Raw genomic sequence first — 22,476 nt, 5'->3', positions numbered from 1 at the left:
CATAACACACTGCTCGTTACATCCCGTGACTTTTGCCATTTTCCAGAGAAGCCATCTGCTTCCACAAAGCAGCAGCCTTTGATGCTCTGTGACTATGCCCAGGTATCATAAATGTTTAAAAGCCTACAAATGTCTCTGTGTTAGTCCATTTTAGTGTTTCAGGCTAAACCCATTAACCCGGCACGTGAGAAAGATAATATTAAAGACAAATGTCATTAAATGAAGAAAGTTAGATGGACTGTAAAGTGGATTTAAAGGTGAATTTAATTTGTAAGTTTTTTTCTCATCAAACATGAGAATTGCTATTAGATATTATGGACCTAATCATAAAAGCAAACTTTGCATTGTGCTCAGTAAAAAAAGTGAGAAATATACATTCTTTTTCAGTTTTATCAGAATTTTCTCCCTTGTTGCAACGTCTTTGAGTGAACAATAGAACAAATGCAATCTGAACCTTAGTGGGTAACAGAGCAGCCAACATTCCCATGACATCCTATTGTTTGTGTGAGATTGAAAAGGCTTTCAGAGAGCTACTCCGTGGAGGGACGAGGGGTTGCAACCCCCATAAAGGCTTGCACCACCATCAGGAGGGGCTTTCCAGCTCACTGGCCATTGAGAAACTGCTAAAAGGCTTCAGTGCATCCAAAGGTACACCAAGTACACGTCCTGTGTGCAGCTATTAAAAATAATAACAATAATAACACCATCAAAACAAAAGGGCCCTCATTTATCAACCTTGTGTGTAAACAGGTGCAGATCTGAGTTCACGTTTTGTGGTATGACAGGATCAACGTGTGTAGAAATGATTGGGTGTTGATAAATGCGGCAGTTGAACTCGATCGTCATTAATATGTTACACTGTTACGCCCTCCTGTTTTGGAGGCCCCGCCCACTGAGGTCAAACAAGAAAATAAACATCCTCACATCAGAAGTGGAGCAAAAAATACATTTACTTTCTGAAAGTGTGGAAATTTTGACTAAGGAGCTCATTTAAACACACTGTACAATAGAATCAGCTACTGAGCAGGTGACGTCTGCCCCCCTGTGTGCACTTTGAGCAACTGTACAACAGAGATCCTGGAGAATCGACCTCAGTATGCAACACATATCACATAAAAAAAAATTAACAATCAAAACCCTTAAAAGAAAAACTTTAAAATGACTATATGTCGTCCTTTCTGAATTTATTATAACTTCAGCCAATTTCGCCTGTAATTCATCACATTACTGATTACATACTGTAGCACATTTGGAAAAGTTTAAGGTATACTTTGCATTTTAAAAGCATTAATGAGGTCCTATTTCCTCTGTACAGCCACCACAAGATGCGCTGTGCACATCTAAGATCATCAGTGATAAAATGTCCCAGATATTAACATTTGTTACACACATTGAAATTGTTGCCACATAATACAAACTGAGGAAACTTTACATTTTTGGTTTCTTTAGTCTTACAGATCATTACAACACTTTTAGTTGCATTATATTTTATATTGAAATCCACACCATATTTTGAACAGACATTAAGAAGTTCGAGGAGACCTGCACTGCTTGGACTGAACACAACAAGGTCCTCAGAATACACAGGTGGTTCACTAATGCAACGCCAATCACACAGGCTGTTATACATGCATTAAACACGTGTTAAATTGTTCATATGCAGACAAATCAAAGCAGGAGATAAAATTCTACCTTGTCTGTTGCTAACACTGAATGGGCTGTTGCCCCATCTCACTTGCACTACCTGGTGTGCATACCAGTAGGCTAAGATTGACGACATATAATGTAGCATCACTCTCCGTCTCAATTTCAGAAACAGTTTCCAGTGATTAACACGGTCAAATGCTTTAGATGCATCAATAAAACACATTAGAACTGATGCGGTTTTTTTTAATTTTATTATTCTTATAGTTTCTAATGATTTGTTTTAAAGCAAATATGCATAAATCTGTGTCATGTTTAGATTTATAATCAAACTGGTGATTTACTGTATGTTGCAATATTTTTTTCTGTTTGACTGAGACAAAAATAAACTGAAAGTGAAAAAAGAAACTGTTCTGAATGTGAGTCTGCTTATGCTCCAGTGACAGCTGAGGCTTGTTTAATATTTCATATTCAGTCAGATTTAACTGTGCTGAACCAACAAATCCACACAATCAGATTTACGTACACAAGGTCAGACCTGACGTGAGATCTGATCGTAGCGCACGATCACGTCACAATTGTTAAATACCGAAGCTTGCGTGAATTTCGTCAAACGCAGGTCGTACGCTCAGATCTGAACGTACAAACGGTTGATAAATGATGGCGAAGATCACGGTAAAAAAAACAAACTGGTTCATCAAAAAACCAAATCACCACGAATCACACGGACTTACCAGTGCAGGAATATTCGTCCACGCGGATGAAGCCAGGCAGACAGTCACAGCGATGGCTGCCAGGAAGGTTGACACAGACTGTGTTGGACTGGCAGTAATGCATCTGTGTTGCACATTCATCGATATCTGTGGACAAACAGGGCAGAGGCAGATGATTAATACCTCCCTGGCATTGCTTTAAACACACAGACTCTTTAGGCATGTCAATGAAGCTCATTCAACGGCTGTATTTACTTCCTACAAAAGCAGATTGTGGCGCTCACACCACACTGTCACACAAGCATGTATCAGGAACAGACCCTTCACTTTGTGGGTACAGAACAGAACGGAGCAGTTTTAGCACCACTCGTACTAACAAGTCTGCAGAGTGTTGGTCAAAAAATAAATGAGTGCACTGAGAGGATGAGGAACAGTGGTGGATGTGGAGAGAGACAAAAAAAGATTGGAAGACGGACAACAACAAAAAAGCTTTTGTGTGTCAGTAAGTGGAACCAGGTTGTGTCTGAATTTAAAGCAATTTAAACATAAATATATACAATTTATCTTCTCAAAGCATAAATGTTAAAGCTGTGTAGAGTAAATACTTATGTATTAAGGCTGAACAATTAATTGCATTTGCAATATCATAAAACACAATTTTCTAATGGCAAAGGCTGCAATTGTTTTTTGTTTTTTTTAGTAATAATTTATTTTAAGTTCGTTGGGAATTTGATTTACTTAAAAACGTCCAACTGGACTGGTTAAAACAGATATTAGTTCTTACTTTTCCTGCACTTTAGTATGTGTGATGTTACTGAATGGTTATTAGTAAGCTTAAACGTATATATACATACATATATGTATATACATACATACATACATATATATATGTATATGTTTATTTGATTTATTTATAGACTGTCCTGTGAAGTGCAGTCTACATGTTTCATGAAACGTGAAGTTAGATGTGTTGAAGAGGTAAAGCCACAGATTTGTTTGCTTTATTGTTGTAATCTGTGCTTTAAAATGTACAATTTATATTTATTTAAAGTATAAATAAATGCTTTATTGTGAAAGAGATTGATTTATTGCTTGTGTTCATTGAAAAATACATGACAAGAGGCCCTTGAAAAAATAATAAGATTATTTTCCAAAATCATTCAACCCTATTATGTATGTGTATGTTTAGACAGATTATTGTACAAGTATAATGGATTAGAATAGAACAGAATAGACCTTTACTGATCCCCAGACAGGAAATAAACATTTGCAGCAACACAGTATAAGAAGAACAAAAACAGATAAATACCAACATAGGATAGTAGTCGCAAATTGTAATTACATGAAGTGCATAATTCTATAGATATAGATCAAATAATGTCTCATTTTAAAGTGTAAATAGGTGTATATTATAAGAAGATTAATGGAGAAGATTAATAATGTTGTAAATATACAAATGTACAACCGCACAAAGCATTCCTAGGTGAATGAAATATGTTGAATAAAACTGAAAAACTGTTTGCAGTCATCGTGAGTTTCCGTGAGGTCCCTTTAAATGTTGTCGCCGCAAGGAATTGTGGGTCAGCATTATATTGTCCCCTTTGGTAAAGGTTGCATCAGTGTTTCCTAGGCTAAAGGAGGTTATAAAGGAAGCATTGAGCCTCCTTTATCACTCCTTATCATGGCCACCACTTAAACACTTCCGAAGGTTAAGGAAAAGTGGATAGGAAAGGAGATAGGAGAGATTATTCGGATGCAGCCAAGGAGTTGGCCCACAAGTTTGTTGGTCACATGACACAAGTGCGAAAAATAACGTGTATTTTTTAAAAGAACAACAAAATAATTCATCTATATTTTGTACATTTGTGTTTTGTGGCACTTGAAATATCTGTACATTGTGTACATTCAATTAAGAATAGTTTTTTCAAATGAATTTGGGAAAACTGTAATGAAAACTTTTGACCACTAGGAGGGGCGTAATGCTCCCCTGCCCCCAGCAAACTCTGCCATTATGCAGAGGGTGTGTCGCTAGCCTACAGAGCAGATGTGAGCAGTGGTGAACTAGTTCACTACACGCTTCCTCGGCCACCTGAGGAACTTTACCCATTTCATTTAGGGAAGGATGAACATCTGAAAACGAACCCATTTCTTTTCCTCAAACCAACGCGCAGCTGTTAATGGTGTGCAGCTCCAACTTCTTAGTTTTAGCAGAATGACTGTGAATGAAGCATGTGATAGACTTACATGTAACTTCCTGAGGGTGTCCTTCTGGACTAAAAGGAGTAAAGTTGCAACCCAATAAAAAAAGATACATTTTCTACTCATCCCTTCCAAGCTTTGATGGCCTTCAGTGCATAAATGAACAAAGTAATGGGACTCATGAGGGCTTTGAGACTACGGCACAGTATAAGAATTTAACGTCCTTCTTATCCTGAAAGGCACTTGTGTTATTGCCTTTTATAGGCAGAAGGCACAAAAATGCTGTTCAAGGGTGATGATGGTAACGGCACCGACACGCAGTTGGAAACATTCAAAGAGGAAAAGCTTTCCTGATGTTTATGAAAAGCTTTATGTGTCACAGGTCCTATGCATAATGCTTTATGAGCAATAATGTTCCTATAAGCTCTATTAAAAACAAGGGGTCTATTTTCGCCCCAAAATAAACAAACATATTGACCAAAAACACGATATATGACAGAAAATTACAACAACAACAAAAAAGGACAAGAGGAATACACAAAACAACAGTAAATGTATGATAAAATGTGAGAAAGTGCAAAGGGACAATAAAATTGCTAGTATGTTCTCCAAAAACAAATAAGAGGACCAAAAAATGACAGAAAAAAACACACAAATCGATAACAAAGATCCACACTATTACATATATACACAAAAATAGCAAATAAATCACAAAAATACACAAAATTACTCCAAAAAGGACAGAAAAATACAAAAAAAAAACCCAAAAAATAAACAAAACAACTAAAAAACATACATAAAATATACAAAATGACAGAAATTGCACAGATGGACAACAAAGATTCACAAGTTTTCTCCAAAAAACACACAAGACGACCACAAAATGACAGAAAAATACACAAAATGATAAAGATCCACTAAATGACTTAAAAACCCACAAAATATTAACAAAAGTACAAAATATTACTCCAAAACACAAAATGATTACATATATACACAAAAATAACAAATAAAACACAACAAAAATAGACAAAATGACAGAAAATAAATAAATAAATAAAACAGGAAAAAAATAAAAATAAAACAACAGAAAAATTACAAGACAAAACACACACAAAATAACAAAACACACACAAAATAACAACAGAATCACACAAAATGACTCCAAAATGACAAAAGAATACAAAAAACAACAAAAATAAACAAAACAACATACACTAAAGTACTCTGAAAAACATCCAGAATGACTTTCTCCAAAAGTACACAAGACGACCACAAAACAAGAGAAAAACACAAAATAACAACAGAAATACACAAAATGACTCAAAAAACAGACAGAATGACAACAAAAATACAAACAGAAATACACAAAATGACTCTGAAATGACAGCAAATAAAACATACAAATAAATAAATGAACAAAACAACAGAAAAACATACACAAATCACACAAAATGACAGAAATTGACCAGATAGACAATAAACAAAACATAAAATGACCTTAAAAACACACAAAACAAACTTGTGGTTCTTTCCTGTATTAGAGCTCAAATTATTAAATGAAATTATTTAAATGCTGACATAAAAGTTGATAAAGTGGCCCTGGGAACAGTGGCTCTGCTGTGATTCCATTAGTAACCAGTAGAGCATCTGCAGCTGCTCCATGATCAGTGTTACAGGTGGGACCTGCTGACAGAACTAGAGCTGTCATTACGCACACACACACACACACACACTTCCTTCATCTAACTGCCATTTTATTCCCGCTGTGATGTAGGTCAAGGCTAGGTAGAAGTGCTAAAAATAAGACAGCATAAAACTCTCAGTTTGCGTGTGTGTGTGTGTGTGTGTGTGTGTGTGTGCTCCAGTTGATAAGCCTGTTCTCATTGATACGTCAAAGACTACAGGATGAAGTGGCTCTAGCACATGGTTCCTGCTGTGCAGCCCAACACTGTGACCTCTGAACGAGAGAATCCTTCACTGTATTCACAAAATAAAGCGTTAAAAACAGATGGAAACAAAACAAAAACAAAAATAATCACTGGTGTGTTTGCACAGCCTAGAGCCCTGATATAATGATCAAATCCAAGCAATTTATTTTCATATGTGAGTTGTCACTCAGCGGGGGAGGGGTTTGAACAGCGTTCAGTGAAATATGGTGCAAAGACTGAATATTAGAGAAGGGAAACAAATCGTTTAATTGATGCATTATGATGTAACTGTGGGTAAACCAGTAAATGTTGCTGCCTTAAAGGAATTCTCCTCTGTTTTTTTTACAAATGTGGCCTAAAAACTTTTGAAATGTACTTAGTAGATATATACTTAACAAAAAACATTATTTTGCACCACATTCATTTCATAAATGAAATGAAATGAACCATATTCATTTCATAAATGAAATGAATATGGTGCTTTACCGTTTTAGAACCTGTGTTCCGCCATCTTGAAATCACGTGATCGAATCGGCATCTTTAACTTTTCCTGATTATTTAGAGCAGACATGGGCAACTGGTGGCTCGGGGCCCACATGTGGCCCTCATTCTCGTTCCCCCATAGCAAATCCCCAAAAATTGTAATTCAAGAAGTTTGAAGGAATATAAAGCCCAACATAAGACATAAAATAACTCCCAAAACCCACAAAGCAGCAGAAAAATGCACAAAGTACACAAAAACACACAAAAAATAAGACAAAATGACTCATAAAACAGACACAACAATGACGTAAACAAACAAAATGACTACACAAAAACAACAGCACATTACAGAATAGCTCCAAAGACACACAAACTGTTAACAAATGTACACACAATGACAGGAAATACAGAAAAAAACAACAAAAAACACAGAAAGCGACCCCAAAAAGGCACAAATAGACAACAAAAATGCATAAAATGACAGAAAAATACATAAAATTACAACAAGAACACAAAAAATTACAAAAAAGCAAAAAATAAAAACACAAAATGAATAAAAACTGACAAAATATCAAAACCATACACAAAAAAGACAACCCACGCCCCCCTGCATTAATGTGGAATGTTGAGGCCCTCAGATACAATCACATTATTGTGGCCCCTGCTGTATGCGACAGTTGTCCATCTCTGATTTAGAGCAACCAAAAACAGCACAAGTTGTCATTTTGACTGAAAAAGCATCTAAATGATCTAAAAAGCAGATTAAAAGTTTCACTCCAATAGAAAACAATAGGATGTTTACAGGCAAATGGAGCCGTGTGACATCATCAATTACGTGATTTCGAGATGGCGGAATACATTTTTTTTTTTTTTTGTATTACACAGACAAAAAGAAACCTTTAAATATCATACAGTATTAATTCTTAACAGTATCAAAGAAGGATAACAAATAGATGTTCACCATCAAACAGGAAATCTCTACTTGCAATAAAAACACACAAAAACAACAACTAGAAACCCAACATAGCATGTTTGACTTTACCTCTCATACCTGATAATATTGAACATCATCAGTTGGGTTTTTTTTTTCACACAAAGACCAGAGAATCCCTGGTTTACCATTGATTTTCTGATCCCACAGAAGAAAAAAATAAAAAAAATAAAATAAAAAATGGGACTTAAGTTGATGCTGGTGTTTATTTTTCTGAAAACGCTCCAACCATCACTGGCACCACTGGCCTTCCATCAAATGTCATCTTTCAGCCTGATTCCAATCTCTCTGCTGTCTCCACAGATCTCCTTCACACCAAACACTCCATCAGCACCCTGCCCTCCTTCCACCTCTCATCATTCTCTACATCTCCATCTTCCTTCCTACGTGCACACTAAGGTTAATCAATAGCAGCGTTTATACAACACACACACTACGTTCCACATGTGTACGCTCAGCAAAAAACGTGCATTCTTTCATATGGGGAAAATGTTTTTTCACACAGTGCCCGCGTCACGAATATTTGTACGCAGCATTAGTCTCCAGTAAGATGGTGGTCAAAGTGGAGCTGTCCTCATGGGGGTCTTTTTTTATTCACCTGTTTCAACACTTTTAGGACTGAACGACTCAAGATATTGTAAAAATTGTATTTGATTGTGGTTTTGAAATTTTTTTTTTTTTTAATGAATTTTCAACCTAGGGTAACAATTTTCTCAAACAAAGTAGTTTCTATTCTTGTTGCACATAAAATTCCATTTTCAGCCCTAGGATAAACTGTTTATGAAATATTGACTGCAGTACTTCATTCAGACCTTTGACTTGTGATGGAAAAAATGGCCCTTGAACTACCAGTGGCCTATATCTGATATAGACCCGTCCCACGTGTGTCAAACTCGAGGCTCGAGGGCCAAATCCAGTCCATCAGTGTCCAATCTAACCCACATAGTGATTCTGCACTGAGGTAAACTAACTTTAACTTTAGATTTAGACAACTTTATTTATCCTAAAGGGCTATCCAGTTTTTGCAGTCCACAAGGCCATACACACATTCAAAACAGCAGACAGCAGACAAGACAACAATAAAAGTTATTGATAGAGATGCTCATTCCACATCAGTTTCTATCTACCATGTAGTTCAGCATCTACAGGCTGAAAATAAAAAAAAATATATAAATAATACAAGTCTATCAGTCCATAAGACTCCTATCCAGGTTTAATAGGCTGATGGCAGAAGAAAAAAAAGACTTTACAAAACGATTTGTTCTCCTACAGCACCTGTGTCAAACTCATGGCCCGGGTGCCAAAACCGGCCCTTTGAAGCATCCAATTCGGCCTGCAGGAGCCGAATTTTTTTTTTATAAAACTCACCCCTCCTGGTGCTTATATCACATGATTGCAGTCATTTTTTAGTGTTAAACTGTTGGAAAAACTCAATATTCTTGCAAAATCCTTAAATTTTCATTAAATTAAGACAATGTTTCTCTTAATTAAATCAAAAATTACCATAAAATCTAGGAAATTGAAAGTGAAGATCCTGTGACTGATATCTGTAATTTATTGCTTGGATATTTTCAGTTTCATACATATTTTGACACCCCTGTCCTACAGGGTGTGATGAAGCGAGGGCCGGAGGGCACTGAAATAAACTCAGAGCACAGTATATGGTCGTGTTAGGAGATCATACCTTTAGCCTTTTTCACCACCTCCCAAACAGAATGCAGATATCTCTGCTGAACTCCAGTTATTTTGGAGCAAATTAGTACTGGACTAATCACTGGACTGGACCAAACCATTGGTCATTCAGAAACACACATTAGTATTTAGTTCCAGGTGTTTTTTTAGGCAGTGGCTATCCGTACGGTTGCCGTATCAATATACCGACAATCTATCCGTACGCAACGCCCCTATTTGGCCAGTTTAGGTCAAGTGACTACAACTAAATCTTACTCTAAACCTAACCCTTCAAATAACCCTAAAAATTGTTGCAATATTGGGTCATAACCTAACCCTAATCTTAAGACGCTACGTACGTGTACTTCGGTAACCGTACCAATAGCACCGGGGGTTGTCCGTACAAATAGACACTTTCTTTTTTTTTTAACACAATATTTTGCTCCGTAGTATAAGTGGGACATGAAAGGCATCGAGTCAACTTCCTAGTGTGGTGGGTTTCCTTTTATCTAAATGTTGATGTGATGATGTGAACAATTCTCCACAGACACCTTCTTGATATAAGCATAACATTTTATTAATACAAAGTGAAGATCAGTGTCCAAATTAGACCCTCCATTGCAAGGTCTGAGAGCAGCAATGCCAAACGCTACTCTAAGGGAAAACAGGAGAGCAAACACATACAGTATGTTCTGATGAGAAACCTGAAACTAACATGTAAGGCTTTAGCTTTGGCACAAAGAGAGGAAGCAACAAATGTTTACTGTGGACCTAAAGGTGGTAAAAATCCTATTTGTCAAAGAACTGGAGCCGAAATCGGACACTTTTATGACATACAGCTGAGGCTAGTCTGGGACCAAGGAACCTCCTTGGTTTCCCGGCTCAATACATCACTCTAGCAACTGTGCTTCTGTGGTGGCTGGGTTTAATTGTGAAAACGTGTTCAAGAATGCAAAAGACCAACACTCAAATGTAGGTAAAAATGTATATTGCTTTAAATGTTTATCATATGAAGCAGTCAATACACCTCACTATTCTGCAGCAATAGATTTAGAAATGAACAAATTCAGAATGTGTTTGTGTTGTCTTTATAACTATATTGTAGGAGACAGAGATGCTTTAGACTCTAACGTTACACAGAGAAGCCAGAGGAGCATCTGTGTCATTCTCACAGACAGCAGGGCTTTAAAAAAAAGGCAGTCGGTGTATTCAGGGAGGGATAGTAGTACTTATTTGTTTTTCAAGGCTTCAAATACCTCACTTGTTTGTTATTGTTCTAAATGCTGCAAAGCTTGAGGTAAAAGTAGACTGTTCTTTTTAAAGGAGTGTAGACTGAACACACAGGGTCCACCCAAATATACTCACTTCAATTAGATTTGTTCTGCTGTCATCCAACACCAGCATCTCAGAGTCATTCAAATCCTATTAACTTCTCATTAAATTAATTTCAAAGTGAATTCATTTTAAAGTTCAAATCTGACCGTGAACAAATAATGTGTGGAAGGTTTTGATATTACACCCCAAGGTACCAGCAGCCTGTTTTTATCCTGCGGGTTCTTCTTTTTTCTTCTGAGAAAAATCTACTTCCCATTTGTGAAAAATCACAGAATGTCCCACAAAGGTCCAGTCCAATGCTGAATGGCTTTAGCTGCAAAAATACTGTATGTTGTAGTCCAAACGGTGGCATTTAAAGTTCAGATATTTTGAAATTTTACAACAAATTAACCATACGTGCTACAAATTCACAACTTTCCACAAAATGTAGCCACGATACTGAATAAACTTTTGTACATTTAATCCAATGCAAATTATTTAGTCCATAACTCTTTTTTGATTTCGTTTTTTTCTCCTTCCTCATTTTTTGCTCAATTGACACCAAACATGTTCCAACACATCTTCAGACTGCCGTAAACAAACAGTCCACACAGATTTTTTGCCTTTTCAAAAATTTAGCTTACAGTGCATTAACATGTAAATCAAACTTGCAAATTCTTGGTAAATTTATTTTTATTATTTATTAAAAATGACAAAAAGATTGGAGTCATGATAGAAGATATACATGTGTATATATATATATATATTTTTAACAACCTTATGAATTTCACTCTCATGCAAACATTATGGAACCAGTAAATCTTTGATGAAAACAAATGACCAACTCTCTATGGCGTCTAGATGCAGTAATGCATTCTTTGATTTTTGTCTTAATAACTTGAGTTTTGGACAGCCATTTTAAATGCTAACAGCTACTGTATTCCGTAAAGGTGACTAGCTTAATCAATTCGTGAAGCTACATGTGACCTTACCATTTGCTGATTAGCTCAGCGACATAGAGGATGGCTATGTTAAATGACACACACTGTACTATGCACCACAAACTCAATAAGTATATACTTTTAAGTATATTTTTTTTTAAGTCCAATTGTTAAGGCAAAAATACATTTTCAGTTGCATTTCTAAAAAGAAAAATAACTATTATGCAGTTTTGTATTGTTTACTATAGAACCAGAATTAAAATAATAAGCTTCTTCTTCATTTGTATTATTCCTTTATTTATTTAATTCAATATTTATTTTTAGTTAAATTGCATTGTTTTGAATAGTTTATCAAGGGATTCTTTTGACAATGAAAAATAGCATAGTATTTTCCCAAAAAAAAATAAAGGAATATTTTTCAGGTATCATTTGTCTACAGTCCCATTTTGTAAAATAAATCGTGAGAGAATCGTATCGTGAACCCAGTATCGTGAATCGAATCGTATCGGGAGTTGAGTGAATCGTTACATCCCTAGTATATACTGTCTACTATATACTATAAGTATGATTAGGATGATGAGTATTCCCACTGAAGTATACTTCCAAGTTTCCCAAGATGCATTGGGATCCTACAATGACAAAAACCTGAATCACACTGAGGCTAAATATCTCTGTTGATTCTCCATCTTTGAAAGTTCTCAAAACATTTTAAGTGAGAAAGTGACCAAGTAGAATATCAACATGTGGTCATTTCATCATAAAACTCGCAGAAACACATTTCATGCTGATATGGGCTGAGATTCTTGGAGACCCTCCATTGTGCTACTTCAAAACAAGAGCCCTGTTTACAAACGTGTTAAAAAAACTAATGAAAGACAAGACGAGATGCTTTTGTTTTGAAAAGACGATGTTTGATTTTTAGCTTGAATCCAGTCCCAGGACGGTTTTACATTCGGCTTGCAATGCATCATGGGACGATTGAGTATGACTATTATGCCCATCGTGCACACTTAAAAAATATCCCGACATACAGTAGAATATATCCAGGTATTTGTGTACTCTATCTTTCCATACTATCTAATGTGAACGCACTACATACTAATTTTGATGTCAGCCTTAGTATGAGTAGTACGTGAGTATGACATTATGAACACGATGTGTGTGAGTTCAGGTCTCAGCTAATGCAACATTTCAATTTTTGTCAAAATTGCCGTACAATAGCTAAAATAATTTTTTGAGATTATTTAAAACTTGTTTTATTGGCAACAACAAGACTCTGCAATTCTCAGCTCTTCGTAGAGATAATTTTACAGAGACTCATCTTTTTTATACTGTATAGTTATGTGTAACTGAATATTGACAGTGAGATCAGAATAAAAGGTTAGAAATCAACTGCTTGTGGCCCTTCGTTTGGACAGGAGAAGTAAATAATATTGCAGAAATGAGGCAGCATTATAATTAGGTTTAGGATATCATCAACATCAGCTCATTCTGAGCCCTGGCACAATGTAAAACTGGCGACACTTATAACATTATACATTATCCTTTATTACACATTCAAATTGTTTTCACGAGTGCAGCTCGACTCCAAGGCCTCAGGTGGCTGCGCTCACTGAGTAAACCCTTTTATCCTTTTTTCTTTTATGTGCTGTAAACAACAACATGGACATGGAGCACGAGGCCACGCGTGCATCTGCTACGATGTGTTACTCTTAGTGTCAAAGGGAAAAAAAAGCACTGATGCATTTAATTAGTCAGCCTTCAGAGAAAAACTGTCCTTATCGCTTTTCCTCGTGTGTCTTGAAGACACGCAGAGCACCAATCCTAGCAGCTGAGTAGGTTAAAGCCCAAAAAGGGACACGCTGTATGATGTGTACTATGGGGGGGTCAGGAGGGGGGTGAACGCTGCCGTTTTCCAGCCAGAAGATGGAAACGATGGGAGCATGGTGGTTTAATCTGGCTGTCATTCTGCGGCTCCAACAAGGAGCTGCCAGTCAGTCAGTGCGCTGCACACTGACACACACACGCTGTGACAGAGTCATCCTGTCACACACACTCACCATGCTTTACTGAGATGACAGGTGCCGCATGAGTGTGTGCGCACACAAGCGTGAAAAGAAGGCTCTCACTGCCACACTTAGTGAAACCTTGGAAACATACACCTGAGTGCCCTCAAGCCCCATTAAATACACACACACACACACACACAGAAATGGCTGTGTGCATGTGTGTGTGTGTGTGTGTGTGTGTGTGCGCGCGCATTTGGCTGCAGTTTAAAGAGATTCCTGCAAAGCTGAGATCACTCATCCAAACATAAAATGAAAACTGTTAAAACAGAGACGCGCTAAAAGAAACCAACTCTCTGGGACTGCGATCAAACATGTATGATTCGTTAATATGATTTAGGGTGACCATATTTTGATTTCTAAAAAAGAGGATACGAGCCGACCTCAGCATACTCAACAAGTTCTGATGAACTACGACCAGGCCCACGGAACGTCTCCGCGCCGAATAGCACGTACTACGATCCCGAGAATTCAGTGAAATGGAGTAAAACAAATTCTATTGTGCAATGTAAAATTGTAATCTACATTGAATTGCCTTTTAAACGATATATCACTTGACTATGTTCTGATAAATCTAAAAATTCATTCATTCATTAATTCATTTTCAGACCCACTTATTCCTGTTCAGGGTCGCAGGGGTCTGCCGGTGCCAATCTCCGGCTCTCATTGGGCGCTGGGCGGGGGTACACCCTGTCTCTGAGAGGTTCTTAACATCCGATTCAACAGGCATTAAGAGAGGAGTAGTCATTTGAAAAATGGGGCCCCCAGGGGCCCCCTGGCACCCCTGTGACATGTATGGGGTAATGGACCCCATTTATATATTGGTATTTGCCACTGATTGGTACCACCAATCGTCGTAATATTTAGCTCACAAATAAATGAGAAATCAACTTTTTTTTTGGGGGGGGGCCTTTCAGCCCGATCCGTTCAGGAATAACAGAGGAGTAGCAATTTGAAATAGTGTATACAACAACTAGAACAAGGTGAGTGGCATTTTGAGTCCGGTAGGACGGCCTAAAAAGTACTGAATCTAACGACAAAATACAATATATTCTTTATTGTCCATAAGGTTTAAAAAGCATAAAAGCCCTATTTACAAAAGATTTAAAAAACTAATGGATGACAAAAAGAGATGCTTGTATTTTGAAAAGGGGATGTTTGATTTTTAGCTTTAAGCCGGTGTCATGTTCTGAGTTTGCAGCATACTGAGATTGTATATGCACATATACTGTATGCGCGCACATGCACACTACCGAAAAATGAATTTTTGCAAATAAAATAATATTTTATTTTTGTTTTCAAAGTTAACGGACACATGTTTTATTTGTTTATTGGATTGGGTTATTTACAGCCAGTATGTAATTACGGTAAACTTACTCATACCGCTTTGTTTTGACGAAATTGTCAGACACGCAGCAGAGACGAGAGAAAGACTGAAAGAGACCAAACACCAGTGGCTTTAATTAAAAATATGAGCAGGAAAACCCTCCTGGATGATAAAACCTCCATGGTGGCTCAGAGAAACTTATCCTACAGAAATTTAAGGTCAGTTATTTATTGAAGTGTATATTTAATGACTTTTTATTGTTCTATAACCCTTGAGGTTTTTTTCGTTAAAGCCAGGGTAGGCGATTTTCCCCAGATACAGAAATGAAGATCTTATGTGCTCTGAAAAAGGAACGAAGAAAATCTGTCAACTGTAGCAGCTGTAAATCTGTAATAACTTCAACCAATCGAAAAAAACAAACCGTTTCTTTTTTTAACCAATCACGTCTCTCTGCTCGTTCTTGATCCCTCGCATGCACGAGCGCACACTGAAAGTGTAGCTTTTGAAAATCGCCTACCCTACCTTTAAGGTTTTTATTTTCTTGAAGTGGATGTTTCTCGTGGTTTCGATGATTGAGAGATTTTAATTACGTTTACATGTACTTTTTCAAAGACAACTTATTATAATGCATAATAACAGTGATTGACTTGTCACCACTGATTTCAGATTGTTTTTAAAACTTTGTTATGAAGAGAGAAATTAATTTTTAAACCTTATTGACAATAATAACTTATTTATCTACAATATTGTATTTTGCCGTTACAAGTTAGATTCAAGAAAACGAGCAATTTTAGTATGTCAAGGTAGGCCAGAATGCCCTCTTTTGCAGATAATAAGTAATCAGTAATTACATTACTTCTCTGATAGAGCAAATATGAGCAGAGTTACAGCCTTTTAAATGAACAGTTGCAGAGATGCATTCAGGGTCCCTGGCAAACCCGGATATTTTCATGGATTTGTAAAATCCTGCTGGAGGCCCGGACAAAACATGAAAAGAGGACATTTCCGGGTAAAACTGGACTTATGGTCACCTTATATTAATAGAATAGATTACAAACCATGAATTTAAAGAAGAGATATTTAACTGTTGCAGCTCTGTTTTCAGCCCCATTCACTTTGAAGACATGTTTGTGTGTGTGCGTGCGCTGCTACTCCGTTAGTGACGGCGCTGCTCCGTCACACTCCTGCTAAAGCTTTTATGTACAATGGAGATGCACACACTGTTCCATAGCCAAGAACAAAAGCTGGTGAATAGAAAAATAAAACATCCTTTGATGGGTTTATCAAAGTCTCCATTTTTATCACACAGCTTCAAATATTCTCCCAAACCCCTGATATATTATTTGTTGTACAGGATATGTATTGTCTAAAAAAAAAAAATCCCAAGAATGCCATTTCACAGCTGGGCCTCATCATCAAAGCATGTATTTCACTTGCAAAATATGAGGAGAATATGTCCCAGGAACAAATAGGACCCCAAGGACAACTGGTAGTGAGAGAAAATCCAAAGAAAGCAAAAAGGTAACATGTTTTGGTCCTGACCTGAGCATTAGTGAGCAGTTGCTAAGTAACGCCAGTTCCTCACCGATGACACTCACTTTTCCCTCTCAGCTCAACAGACTAAAGGATGTTCTTGTTTGAACTTATTTGATTCTCTTTGGGAAGTGAACACAGATCCAGACTCATGGCATGGCATTAATATAGTGATGTACTCTGAACACCAATAGACTGCAGGTGCTGTTTGTTCACCTGTTGCAGGTGATTTATTAAGACTGTTTGCATAAATGACAACAGGTGCAAAACTGTTGGAGAAAACCCAACTCAGAGGAAGATTATAGTGTTTCATTAAGAATGTGGAACAGCAGAGTGGCTGTACAGGACATTTAAAACCATTGATTTAGTTAATGTAGTAATGAATGAATCCATATTTTGCAGTTAAGGCAGGCACAAGTTAATTTTGTGATAAAAAAAGTGAAAATGGTCATCTCCTGCTGGGTCAATGGATGTTCAAATCGTGCTAGAGGTTCGGTTATATTTGGATTTTACAGTATACCCGTCATTAGACTTCATGAATGTGAGAAGAACGACGACCGAGGTTATGGTTGGGAAGGATAAACAGGAAATAAACACTCCAGAATTTGCTCAGAGCACTTTGTGTCAGGTGTGTATCTAACAATGTGTTGACAGATATAATTTACTTAGTACTGTCTTGTGTATATATGCTGGTTGCTGGTAACTTGTGAATTTCATTATTTAGATGACTTTATTATAAAAAGTAACACGATCCGGGGTTTCTGCGCAGCATTAATATTAACTTAATGAATTGTGCCACATTTAATATCAATAAAAACCATTAAATGGAGTTCCTACTGGCATTAAATCTAAAGTTCTTGAGAAATGTTGGCATTGCTTGTTAGTTTTTGCTGCATAATTTAATCAAAAATGCAAAACACATAGTTGAACTGTGGTGCCATTGTATTATTTTACAATTATTTGCTCAAAAGTTGTCTCTTGTGCCCAATTTGCATTTGAATCTCTACTTGTATTCTCATTCCTCTGTTTGATGGAATGTAAATATACACATTTGTTCTGCATTTGAGGCATTAAAAGTATAGCCTTTGGGCAATAAACGACATTAAAAAGCATTACATTAGATCTGCTGCTACCTGTAGAAACCCTGAAGATCTACACTCAATTATCATATCAATAATATGATTTTTATATCATCTCTGTCACTTCGTCTCTTCATGATTTTAGTAACATTTCAAACAGGATGAAATATTCAACATTTGCAGCTTGCTATTAAAGATGGTACCTCCGAGGAGGTCACGTGACATTCATTGGCCTGTGGGAACTATGTATATTATGTAGCTCCTCATATATCATGATAAATTTATTAAAGCTGACAGTGCATTAGCTCATAGACAGAAAGGCAGCATTCATTCACTAACATCTACACAGAAAACATCTGTCCCTGAGTGTTTGGAGGGCAACTGCAGCAGATGGTCAGCAATGGCCCTCATTGTGTCTGGAGGAGAGGGGAAAGAAAAGAATCTAAGCCTGCCCGCTCTGCCCTGGAGACTGGATCACCACATCCTGCATCGGTGTCACAATCTACCTCTTCCCCATGATTAAGGCCAGCCCCTCTGGTTCCACCTGACAGCAGAGAGCAGCTGGAGGACAGAGGAAGAGGAGGAGGACGAAGAGGAGGAGGAGAGGTCAAATCCTGCAACATGAACGGCAGCTGAGTGCCTCTCATGTTTGAAACGCAGACACACTGTACAACACGTGTGTGTCCTGAGGCCAAGGAAACATTTCTATCTTTATATCAGACCACAGAACCTTTGATAACAACCAGTGTTGAAAGTATTACATTTCAAAGTATTACCCTACAGGAACACATTACTTTTTTAAAAGGGATCCTCCACTGTTTTTACAAATATGGCCTAAAACCTTTGAAATGTCCTTATTAGAAGATCTATTATTTTACACTATATTTATTATGTTAACTTTTAAAAATGGAACTACTTTACCATTTTAGAGCCTCTGTTCCGCCATCTTGAAATCACGTGATTGATGATGTCAGATGGCCCCACTGCCTGTAAACATCCCATTGTTTTCTATTAGAGTGAAACATTCAGCCTGATTTTTAGGTCATTTAGCAGCTTTTTCAGCCAAAATGTTAAACTGTGCTGTTTTTAGTTGCTCTAAATAATCAGGAAAAGTTAAAGATGTCGATGTAAACCTTTTCTATTTATCAAAAGAGAATAAAAACATTTGTGATCTGAAAAAATGACCACAGGGGGCAGTTCCAGTTCTGTGGTTTGGTAGTAAACAATGAAGCAGAGAAGAAGAGCTCTCCAATAAGGGACCTTTACTCACCCCTAAACAGTGTGCTGACACACTCTGGTGGCTGAAATTGGCGAGTAAATCACGGACTATTGAAGGACTCCCACCCAAATGGACTTCTACAAACGTCTACAAAGTGTGTGAAAGGGTAGAATTGGGACAGTTTGCAGTTGTCAGGACGTTATCAATCATTATGGCAAAACAGCATTGATAGCAGCTGTGCTGGCGATGTATTTTAATATAATACATATTTCAGAAATTAATTGATACCTTACTTACACTTGAACGTACATTTTTTTTTTTTGCTATTTTTTGCTGCCATCAGGGTTCATTGTGAGTTTTCCCGACATTTATTTATTTTTTTTAAAATTGGAACATCCCACGACAAAAGGACTTATGGTTAATATCGTTTATTGAAGTCCGTTTGCATGCACGCTTTGCACAGGTACACATGAAGGGTGCATAGTGGGCGGAGCTAAAACATTACGTATGATTGGGACATCCTACACACTCAGACCCTTCAGTGGGAGCGTGCAACCGAGGGGAGCAAGGGTGCAAGTGTGGGTATTAAGACCCTCAGGAGAGCTCTTCTTCTCAGCTTTATCGTCTACTACCAAACCGCTGAGTTGGAAGTGTCAACCCCTGCAGTCATAGATTCTTTTTTGGGTCACAACTGTTTTTATCCTCTTTCGGTAAACAAAATAATTTTACATCAACATCTTCAACTTTTCCTGATTATTTAGAGCAACCAAAAGCAGCACAAATTGGCATTTTGACCAAAAAAGCTGCTAAATAATTAAAAAATCAGGCAGAATGCTTTACTCGAATAGAAAACAATGTGATGTTTACAGGCAGTGGGGTCGTGTGACATCATCAATCAAGTAATTTGAAGATGGTGGAACACAGGCTCTAAAATGGTAAAGCGGTCCCATTTTAGACAGTATTATGAAAAAAATCACTTTATAATGGTTTTGCTATAGTGATATACATTCCTTTAGCCTCATTCAGAGGACCGAAGTTGAAAAACTTCTGGTTCCTCCCTCCATTATTATTCCACATTTTGTAAAAAGTCAGCTCAAAATGGGACAGTTAGATTTTTCTGGCTACTTGACATCAGGTAGCAGAAACTCCAACTCCTGACAATCCTGGCTCCTCCTACCCAATAAGAATGTGAGCCCCTCCCTCTCAAACTTCCTCACAGCTAAAACAAACACTGGGGTTTAATATAATATATATATTATATTTTATTGTCATATATGTAAAACTACATACACAAAATGTATTCTCTGCATTGAACCCCTCCCTGAGGAGCAGTGGGCAGCCACGGTGTAGCGCCCAATGAGCAGTTCCATTTTTAGTATCCGTTATATCGCTGCAACGCAGCGGTTGGAGAAAACAGTGGACTATCACCTTGAATAGGCTATTCCTGTAATAAGTAGTGGAGAGGATGACAAGAAAGTGACGTACCATGTCCGGTGAGTGTTTAAAACAGCTGACTCAGCTGATTGACTCTGCTGCTGCCTCCGCACACACACCCTGAAATAGTGTTTGTCTGACTCACAATCACAATAACCGCATAAATAGCCATGTGTTTTTTTGTAATTTGCAGTTCTTTGGCTGAAAACAATAACAAGAGTGTGTGGATAGAAAAAAGAAAAATCGCGAGTGATCAGCTGTTGTGGGGAGTCAGCGTCTACAGACACGCCTACTCATGAATATGCATAAGTAGGCCACAAAACAGCCCATTTTTAGAACTGCTCAGAAAGTCACTTTTCAGAGGCTAAAACTCTGGAAAACAGGTGTGTTTGGGAAAATAAACCTCAAATACTATGTTGTTGGGGTTCTTAGAACAAATGGGGATGGGTGAAAAATAGCATAATACTGGACCTTTAAAGGTAATAAAACAAATTTGGTGCAAAATAATTTGTAAAATCAGTGGAAGATCCCTTTAATCAAGTAACTCAATGGTGCTTGACTTTACGTTATTTTTATTTTCTAGTTTCAAATCATACAGATATTTGGCCGTTCTTCACTCAGCAATAAAACGCATCAACAAGCCTATTTTTTTTAAAAAAAAATTTCTAAAATTAGAATCACATTAAATGACAAAACAAATCTGGAATGCTCCCGTCATGACAGAAAACCATGTTTACCTTCATACATCGTAGGTCTTCCTAAGAGACATCATTCTGTCAACTAACTTTGGTATTACGTTAACCATGACTGAGTTGCGACATCTGTTTCTCGCAATTAGCATGATGTCAGCTGTTCTGCCAGCTGTAGCAATACTGTAAACTCTACAGAAATACCTTCTGATGACCAAGTATTCCACAGATGTATTCATTCAACTATAAAAGAAAAAAAAAACCTAAATAAATCCAGACTGCACAACATTCTGCAATCAAATTAAGATGTGATTGGATGAAGCAATTCTAAACTTTGCATGAATAACTATAATATACATATAGTGGAGATGTTTGACAGTTTTTCCCAATATTCAATATGTCAATCTTGTCCATCAAAAAATTTCCCATTCCCGGTATTAACTGATATCAATTTATACATAAACCCCTCCCCCAAAACTAACTGAAGGTGTGTACTGGGTGTAAACATCACATCTGCAAAATAAGAATACTTTTTCTTTTTAATATTTTGTCTCATAACAACAGCTGTTTAAACAGTTGTCAATAAAAAAAAAGTGTCTTTCACAATATTCAAAGGTTATTTACTTTTGTATTATCAAACAAACATTACACATACTGTATAGCATTTGTTATATAGTTTGATTAAAATAGCTAGCGAGTTAGCAGGTTTGACGTAGCTTAGTGGTTAGCCTGTGAGCTCGGCAAATATGTACAAAACATGGAAAAATTAGCGATATCAGTGGTTCTCAATTTTTTTTTTGACTCAAGTACCCCATTTCTCTTATTTCTGAATCCAAGCCCCCCCTTTGTCCGACTACAACATTTTTCTTAGGAAACTAATTAAAAGCAACTATAGATCAATAATGATGGATTGAATGAGTGATAACAGGTTATAAAGAAGAATCTAATTTAGTAAATAAGTGGAATAATGCTGTATTGAAAGGTCAGGTTGGGAAACAGTCTTTAAAACAGAAGGAAGTCAGAAGTTAAGACTGACACATGACTAAAACTCTACTGTTGAGGTAAAAAGATGAAAAAGTTCACTTTAGTACATTTCTAACCTTGCGTTTCATCAGTTTTTCTCTGCCAGTCCTGAACTCATCGTCCTTTCCCTTCCAGATCTGCACTGATAGAATCAGCTCCTGATTTAGAGTCTGTAGCTGCCTCAAAACATATAATTGATAGTGAATCCTGACGACACCC

The 22,476-nt window shown here is 37.0% G+C and overlaps 1 protein-coding gene across 1 annotated transcript in view; it reads right to left on the bottom strand.

Annotated features, from left to right (window-relative positions):
* The window catches only part of LOC114460871 (protein kinase C-binding protein NELL1-like), a 376,823-nt gene that overhangs the window by 133,614 nt on the left and 220,733 nt on the right, over positions 1–22,476 (bottom strand). Inside the window, exon 13 of the mRNA XM_028442750.1 lies at positions 2,379–2,504. Coding sequence (XP_028298551.1) covers positions 2,379–2,504 — 126 coding nt within the window. The remainder of the gene's footprint in view (positions 1–2,378; positions 2,505–22,476) is intronic.

The sequence above is a fragment of the Gouania willdenowi genome, chromosome 3 (genome assembly GCF_900634775.1).
Source record: "Gouania willdenowi chromosome 3, fGouWil2.1, whole genome shotgun sequence".
In the NCBI taxonomy this organism is placed as follows: Eukaryota; Metazoa; Chordata; class Actinopteri; order Blenniiformes; family Gobiesocidae; genus Gouania; species Gouania willdenowi.
This window is presented reverse-complemented; position numbering and strand designations above follow the sequence as displayed.